Raw genomic sequence first — 9,280 nt, forward strand, 5'->3', positions numbered from 1 at the left:
ACCTGAAGAGGAGACTTGATACGTTGGGTTTACGGCCAGCTTAATACCCAAGAAAACCCATCAACTTTAGTATCTATCTTACTTATATTCAATTTTTTGTCTCATAAAAAATCCTCAAATTTTACTTTTGTTTTAATTTTACTAGCCTATTATCTAAAAAATCTTAACTTTAGCATCTATTTCAATTATATTTAATTTCGTTTTGTCTTATAAAAAAACCCTCAATTTTTACTTTTGTCTCGGTTTTGTCACTATTAATCTTCTGTCCATAATTTCGACCAAAAAAAATCTTGTCCATAATCACCGTTATTTAATCTCATGTGACTCGAATTTTCTTGCCAAATTTTCCAACAAATCTTTGAAATTTGGAAACAATAGGTTTCACGGACGATGGGATTTGAGATCATTTGTCCAAATAATCGGATCACCACGTCTAGCCGTTCTTTGGGCTGTTGAGTGTCGGGGATAATTCAAAACGCGCTGTCTTGAGTGGCACTATATCTCCGACTATGTATAGGGGAAGCATATAATAGAAGAAAAGTATGTAATTTTTTTATGTTAGCTTTGTTGTTGAGCAATTCATTAACGAAGTGAAAATTTCATGTTAAATTAATTACTAATGATTATGGATGAAATGCTAACGATGGTAGAATTGGAACAAAAGTAATAATTGTGTGTTTTTTATAAGACAAAAAATAGTTTTGGATCTTATTGTGATAAATGCTAAAGTTGGAGGAGTTTTTTGGGTATTAAGCCGGTATAACTAGGACAAAAGTAAAAATTGGGTGTTTTTTATGAGACAAAAAAAACTTTTGGACTTAATTAGGATGGATGCTAAATTTGGGGAATTTTATTTTATTTTTTTGGGTATTGAGCCTTGGGTTTACAAGCCCGAATCAGATAATGCTTGATCTTGATTGAGTACTTGTCCAATGATCTTCCTATGCAGACAATCGATGCGATCCGATGTCTTCAATAAACATGTAAGGATGCGTGAAGGGGGAGCTCTACAACGTGACAGTAATGGTCGATTCGCAGACTAATCCTCGTAATGGGATTTCCATCCCAGATTTTCGCTTGGTAAACACGGGGATGAAGACAATTCACCTGTCCTGAAATATGCTTTTCCCCACTCGTGAAGCTGTTGCTTATCATCGAGCTTTCCTCCGGATTTAATAAGCGGAGCGGGCTGCGCCCGAGATTTTACCTAGTCATCAACGAACGCTAATCATCCGTTCTTCCCACGAACGAGATCGGTCCTGCGAATCTTTCCAGGACAACCTTTTTGACTTGGAATTTCCCCACGCGAACCGCATCGATGTCTTCGCCACGAGAGAAAAAGGCCAAGCCAGGGGAATTAGAACAAATCGAAAGGAGCCCAAAACGGTCGTGGTGACTCCTCGAGTCGCCACATGGCTCCACCAACGCGAGTTGACCAATCTACATCGGAACCCACGTCCCAATCCTGTAGAGGATCAGATCCTTCTCTCGAACACCAACCTTAGAACTCCTCTTACATGTCTCTCCTCTTTGTCCACAATCGAAGTCAACCCTCTCTTCGTTTTCTCCTTTGACTCTTTTTCCTTGCGCTTTCCTCTTACTCTCCCCGTTGACTCCTCTCCCACCTCTCCACGACACAACCTATTTAATGACTTCATTCACCGCCATGTGTTGACACCTAAATTTTAATTTTCATTTATCATTTCATAAAAATGAGAATTAATAATAGTTCTCACAAAAATAATTTTATCATGCATAGTACATTTATTTTCTGTCAGTCAAAAGCATGTTATGGTATTTAGGGTCGGATGTCGGGTCAATTGAGCTTAATTTGATAGGCGGTTGGACCAAACTAGTTTGAAAATTTTGAATGAGGCCCAGAAGGGATGCCGAATTTTTCATCATAATTTTGGACTTAAAACAGCCCGTTTGAGCTCTTAAAATTGCAAAAAGGCATAAATTAATTATCCATTTGATTAGTTAAGGTCCAATTGGGTCCGGAATGACAAAATGAGCCCACAAAAGCCTAGGATTTTGGTCCAACTTGTGGGAGTCCTCATTTGGACGAAAATTCTAACTATTTTTAATAAATAGGACTCCTCAAAAGTTAGAATTTTCAATCCGACGATCGATATCTAATAAGAGTTTCTGAATCGAACGGTTGTCGGTAAACCCTACGCTTGCGTGCAACCCTTTGTTCTATAAATACACAGTTATGTCTAGGGTTTATGGGGGTTCCACACGCACAATTCAGAAAATATTCAAAGAAAGACGTGAGAGAGAGTTCGGCGGTACTCTATTGGTCCTCGATTCCATCGGCCAAACCCCAAGTCTTCGACGTTGTCTCGTTGCCGCCGCCGCAACCCACCTGCTGTCGTGGACTGTTTACTACTAATCCAGCACCGTTTCGCCATTATTCAGCGCTGTTTTGTTGCTGTTTTGGTGCCAAAACAGTGCTGCCTAGCCCCGGTTTACTTACAATTCAGTGCAGAATTCTACCACAGATTTTGAGATTGTTCGGTTGCTATTCTAGGTGATTTTTCTTTGCTGTTCAGGCCTAATATAAAGCTGATTTCAAGCGTTTCGGCTGCTAGTTTGGTGCAGAATTTTTGCTCAGCAATACAAGGTAACTTCCTTACACTTTTTAGGGTTAAATTGGTGTTGAAAAACATGCTGATTTGATGCTGTTTATACGTTGTTGGTGTGCTGTTTTATCCGAATCAAGGCCCCTTTTACATGTTTTATGATATCTAACCATGCAAAATTTTGCGGAGGCATTAGGGTAAGTTATTACTGCATTTTTAATGTTGTTTTGCATGGATTCGTGCTTTTTTGCTCGCTGATTTTGGGGCGTGAATCATTGGTTTTCTGAAAATTCATGAAAATCTTTCTTTTTGCATTAAAACCCTAATTTTGTCATGATTTTCGAAATTTTGGGATTAATTGGACATATTTTTCAGAATACTAAAAAGGATTAAATCTGAATTAAGAAAACATTTTCTTAATAGGCAACGAGTTTAAACTTGGATGATTTTTCCCGTTGCCATTCGGGAACGATCCTCCGGTTTAGAAAAATTCGGGAAAGATAGCCGACTTGATCTATTGCCGTTTAGATCCGATTTGCTATCTTCAAAACGCCGAATTTAGATTTATGAATATCCTTTTTTTGAAAAATGCAAGAGGATGGGGTTTGATTCGTTTCGGCTTATCTGGATTGCAATCTTGAATTATTTGATTGGATTGATATTCTGCAATTGATTGAGATCTTGTTTGATTTAAATTTCCTGAAAAACTTAAAAAAGAATCGTAAAAAATTAGTGAGATATGGTTTCTTATAAATCATGTCTGATTAAATCTTTAGGAAGATAAGGTTCCTTAAAAACTTTATCTCATTAAGTTTATCTTGAAAATTTAGGTAAAGAGAATCAAATCGGAATACTTTTAATCTGGCCAAAAATTCAAAAGAAAGGGGACAGAAATCAGAGAATTTTGTCATGCATATCTCGCATTATCTCATTGCATATTTAGCATATCCTGAATATCTCACGTCATTTTCGCGCATATTTCAAATTTTTTGCATATCTTGCATATCCACTGCATATTTTCGAATATCCCTAATTTTGCATTCCATATTTAAAGATATCATGCACCTCATTTATTTCATGCATCTCTCATATTGGGGAAAAATTCATGTAAAAATACAAAAGATCGGTTCATGCCATTTTGCATCATTTTATGCATATTTTGAGTATCTCATCACGTTCCTGTCATATCTCATGTCGTCTTATGTGATTTCATGCATATCTTTATCTTATTCACAAAAAAATACAAAAATATGCCTCATTGCATATCTTGTGTTTTCCATGCGCATCTCTTGCATATATCATGCCATCTTTGCATATCTTTCTCATATCATATTTTTAGAAAAATCATATCTCGCATATCGCGTGTCATGCTTTTACATCCTATGTTGTTCATTGGCGTATTTTGAATATCACCAGCATCATATACCATATTTTTTTCGAAAATTGCATATTCATTCATTTTTTTGTTATGTCACATGGTCATGTCATTGGCATATCATGTTTGTTCGAGTTCATTATCTTGCATGTTGTTTCATATTACGTAAATGTTGTGCTATATTGCATGTTTTAATTAAGTAGTTAATTGTTACATATAGGGAAACATTGACTTAACATTTTGCATGTTACGGTCTCCATATGTTTATTTTTATTGCATAATTGTCTGCACATTGCCTTGCATTCCACTTTAATTTGATGTCGTTAGCATTGCTTAATTTAGTCACACAAATTTGGCATGTATTTTAGCCTCCGCATGTTACGCATTGCATTCATTCTAAGAAAGTGAAAACATAAAAAGAAACCTCACTTGAACATGAAAAACTCCTTGCGAATTCAATCAAACTTGAGTTGCCAACCTAAGACATTTCATGAAATTAAGGTACCGAAAGGGCATTAGCTTTAATTAGTTAATGTAATCAAGTCCCCGAATCCACAATCTCTGGTTCGTAGAAATAAGAATAGTCCTCCTGCTATTTTTATTTAGGTTTCTAATCAACCTACCCAAAATGGTTAGTGGCGACTCCGAATCCTAAATCATTCTAATTAACCAAAGTTGCGATTTGGTAGGGCTTGGGAGAGTCCGTATTAGGTTAGTTATCAAAATTAACCTGATAATTCATTAGCCTAAATCTAATTTTTAGGTCGCGACACCATGCTTCCTCCAACTCTCATAACCACCTAGTTGACGCGCGAGTTTTAAAAAAAAAAAAACTTTTTTTTAAAGAACAATCGTTTGCACCTTCAGTTTTGAGAAAATCGTACCTCCACGAACGTAGCCATGGGTAATCTCCCTTCTTGCTGCGCCCGGCCATGCCCTCGAGAAGCGGTGCTCCTTGATCCTGACAGGAAGCTCTGGCGACTCCCTGCCCCGGTCAAAGCGGCCGAGGTCATGCTCGAGGCGCCGGGGTGGGTCGTCGCTCCAGTCGATGAGATATGGAGGAGCCGACGGATTGTGGCCATGCATGCTGACGACGAGCTCGTAGCGGGGAAGACGTACCTGACGGTGCTCGCGTGTGGGATGAACGGCAAGGTGGACGAGGCGGAGTTGGCGGCGATAGAATTGACATTCGGAAGGAAAAGGAACGATACTCGCAAGCGGAGCGAGGCGAAGATGAAGAAGAGCAAGGGAAGGACTTTGTGTGTGGCTATTTCAGAAGGAGAGAAAAACGGCGGCGGTGCAGGCGGCGGCTTCCAACCTCAGTTGAATAGTTACAGCCGGAGACAGTGGAACCCTGTGTTGGAGCCCATCTTGGAAGACAATTAGGACCACAGATTCCTCTTCTTCGGTTCCTCTTGGAAGATCAAAAAAGGTCTTCAGATTTCCATTTCCTATCTGGCAAATGGATCCTTCATGTTGATATACAGAGCTGGGTTGTTCTTAATAAGCTATTATAAACTGATCTTTGATTGAGTCGTGAATAGTTGAAGGAAGCACGGCGATTAAGCTAAGCTCTCCCTCGATGACAACCACGAGAACGGTCATAACATGGCAGGAAAGCATTACAAGTGCTAGTCGAACTTAACCTGTGTTTAGAACTTATAATGCCAGACGTGCTAAAATAAGATTTTTCTATCCGATGTAACAAACGACATCGGAAGAGCAGACAATATCAAAATGACTCGAGCAAAGAATAAATGCGGAAAAATAAACTTGACGCGGTGGATTTTACGTGATTTGGCAGCATGCCTACTTCACAGCTAAAGATCCACAGCATGATTTCTCTATGATTTCATTTTTTTTTTATTGGAAAAACGTTTTCATTCATTCATTCAGCAAGCTCTATTAGAGTTAGACAAGTAAGTCTTCGAACACAAAATATTTCAAAGGCGTCGAGGGAGCAAAGACAACCGATTGGTTGGGAGGGTTTTGTTTCGATAGGCCTTGGTGATCCAATCGACGGCTGGATTAGTCTTCTCAGGAACAATGGACACCTTCCACCTTTAGGAAAACCCGGCTCTCTTCGATGATGGGTAAAGAGGAAACTCACGGGCATGATTTATCTACGAGGGGAAATTCCAAATGAGGGCATTGAGTGCCCTTATTTTCTCAAATAAGAGCAACAAAAGGGACATTGTTTCAAAAAAGAGTCCGAAAACCCTTCATTGTTTTAAAAAAGGGCCACAACAAAGGCATTTTCGTCATCTACTTTTTTTATTTTTTATTTTTTTTCATTTATTTTTTTTATTTTTTTTTTGTTGCGGCCGGTTAGGATTACCTAGCCCAGGCCCTTGCCGGCCTTGCCCAACCCTCATCCGTGGCCAAACATAACTTGAGACCGGCCACCGGTGAAAAGGAAGGGAAAAAAAAAGGGAAAAAGAAAGAAAAAAATGAAAAAAAGAGAAGGGTATATTCATTAGAAGTTCTAAAATTTGTTAAAAAAGTGCAATTGAGTACTAAAATTTGCAAAAAATGCGATCGAATCCTAAAACTTGTCAAATTTGGTACAATCGAGCCCTTCCGTTAACTTCGTCCAATTTGATTAACGAAAAATGCTGACGTGCCTTTTTTTTTTTAATATTCTCTCTCTAACATGGCGATAACATGGCTAAAACGACGTCATTTGGTTCGAATTTGATTTTCCATATAAATTTTATTTAAAATAATTTAAAAAATAAGCTTAAGAAAAAATCACAGAACCAGTGGCGAGGGCTGCATGTGTGTGTTTTTTATTTTATTTTTTAAAGCTTATTTTAAAATTTAATTTAAATATAAATTATATTAAAAATAAGATTCGAACCAAAACGACGTCATTTTAGCAACGCTTTCGTCATATTGGAGAGAGAAAATATCTTAAAAAAAAGGCACGAAAATATTAAGAAAGTCACGTTAGCATTTTTCGTTAGTCAAATTAGACGGAGTTAACAAAATGATTCGATTGCATCAATTTAATAAGTTTTAGTACTAGATTGCACTTTCGTGACAAATTTTAGGACTTTTAGTGAATACATCCCAAAAAGGAAATAAAATATTAAAATAATAATAATAATAAATGGTGATAATGCCCTTGGTCATGTTCTTTTTTGAAACAATGAGTACATTAAAGGTCCTTATTTCAAATAAGATCAACTTCAACCCTTATTTAAGAAAATGAGAGCACTTCAGGACTTTATTTATAATTTTTCCTATCTATGATAGGTAAAGAGGAAATCACATCACAATTGCGCACGCTCACGAGTGTTTCTCGACCCCGATGATATCCTAACGAGCCCCACAAGAATTACTAGAGAATGTTCCCGACAATGGATTCCGATGGAACTGGGCAAGTGCATCTAGGAACCAAGGCAAACCAAAGAACAACAACTCCATGAAAACATAAGGTGTTCAGGTGAGATCAAACTATGGATAGTCCACCTGGTTTTCTACATTAAATTGACTTGATCTAATCATAAAAGGGAGTTCAATTTAATGTGATAATCTTTTCTAATATCGGATGTGGAACATAGGGAAGTTGTAGTTGGACCGCCCCCGCTTCAACTCCCTGCATAACCACATAATACATACATCTTCAATATATTTGAAACCGATCTACTCCATTCCCAGTGAAAAAGAACCAATTAGTTAACAACAGTTACAGTTGAACCGTCCCTTGACTTCTTCCTCCACTTGTTTTAGGTAGAGCAAGATGTAGGAGACCAAATCATCTCCGGAAAAGGACCACACCAATCTAAACTGCACCGTAAACATATAAAATCGAATCAATGTCGACCAACCTGTCAGCTACCGGAGGTGTGTATGTTTGGAGCTTGCGGATTGAATGTTCCATTTCCATCCATGTATTGTCCGTTGCAGACATGATTACAAATTCCAGATAAATTCGATCGTCCTATACGAAACGAACTTTAAGAGCGGCGGGATTTCGAAAGCCGCCGTTTCTAGCCAAGAATGCGAAGGTTCAGTTATCGGTGAGTATCGTAGGATTGACCGATGTACATACGAGGAGATGCATTAGTTAGCTAAAATTTGTCAAATTCAATCGAACTTAGGGAAACCCATTATGGCAAAGATTGTAATTTAGATACCTTAATGGGAGAATCGATGGCTCCTTGGACCTTGTTGTTTATCGAGTGGCGTAGGTTCAGATAGTGTACAAATACTAAACTAATGACCCTGTCTTCGGTTAATTACCAAGTCCACCCACATCACGAGATGGAGCCGTTTAACCAACACCTCCGACACATTCCTACGTCGACTCGTTCTTCAACCTCAATATAATGCAACACATCCTAACCACCGTACTTTATAACTTAACTCACCTTCTCTCTCGCTCTCTCATCATGGGGAATCAGGAGTCTAGGAATCATTCCTCCTCCTCCAGGGGCGGAAAGGTCGTCTTGTGGGACGGCACGGTGCACCGGTTGGAGGACCCCGGCCTCACCGCGGCCGAGCTGATGCTGGAGCACCCACGGCAAGTCGTGGTCGAGTTCGACCCCAAGGCGAGCGGGAAGAGGCCGGCCCCGCTGCCCGCCGACCGGGAGCTCGAACCTGGGAAAGTTTACCTCATGCTCCCTGTGAAGCAGGGGAAGCCCATGTCCCTGTCTGCCGAGGAGGCCCGGCACGTCCTCCTTGCGGCGAACTCAGTCCTGCGGTCGAGGTCTCTCCTGCCCTCGTCCTCGAGGCTCTTGCCGTTGTTTGCGTGGATGTGCATTCTCGGCGATGGATGCAAAGAGAGCAGGCCGCCGCCCCGGGAGGGGAACCGGGAAGACGAGACGAGCGTGGCCAAGACGTGCACCTTGGCGGACCCGATCATGTCGGAAATCATGGACGGGAGGCCGGAGTACTTGAGCAGGCAGCTCTCGGGGAAGGGATGGAAGCCGAGTTTAGACACCATCAAAGAGAAGAGGATTGAGAAGAAGGTGCCTTACTGGCTGTTCTAGTCACTTTCACAAGGTCTTCAAGCGTTAGGGAATCATAGTTGTTGTGAAAAATTACTAACGGCGATGGAGAGAAATTGGAGGGACCAAAGTCAACGGCACATGTCCTGACCAGGATCTTGAGGAAGAACTACGTAGTAATGATCCAGGAGTTTAGGGAGTTATAGCTATAGGGGTCCGCCTGTTTGTGGGCAGTTCGACCCGAAAGTCTGTTTATGACAAGGCCCGGTGTTCTAAATTTGAGCCCATCCACCGCGTTGGGCCAGGTCGGTAGTTGCATTTCCATATGCAACGGTTTGATGTAATCGATTCGATTTATCTTTTGT

General features: G+C 40.0%; 1 protein-coding gene across 1 annotated transcript; it reads left to right on the forward strand.

The window, feature by feature from the left end:
• Positions 1 to 8,344: 8,344 nt before the first annotated feature.
• LOC115750145 lies at positions 8,345 to 9,280 on the forward strand. The gene has a single exon (XM_030687324.2). It carries the CDS (start codon positions 8,358 to 8,360, stop codon positions 8,955 to 8,957), a length of 600 nt encoding a protein of 199 aa, XP_030543184.1. The 5' UTR covers positions 8,345 to 8,357; the 3' UTR covers positions 8,958 to 9,280.

The sequence above is a fragment of the Rhodamnia argentea genome, chromosome 1 (assembly GCF_020921035.1).
Source record: "Rhodamnia argentea isolate NSW1041297 chromosome 1, ASM2092103v1, whole genome shotgun sequence".
In the NCBI taxonomy this organism is placed as follows: domain Eukaryota; kingdom Viridiplantae; phylum Streptophyta; class Magnoliopsida; order Myrtales; family Myrtaceae; genus Rhodamnia; species Rhodamnia argentea.

Bases quoted from the DNA above. Each gene is read 5' to 3' on its own strand.
- LOC115750145 (XM_030687324.2), top strand. From the start codon at position 8,358: ATGGGGAATCAGGAGTCTAGGAATCATTCCTCCTCCTCCAGGGGCGGA.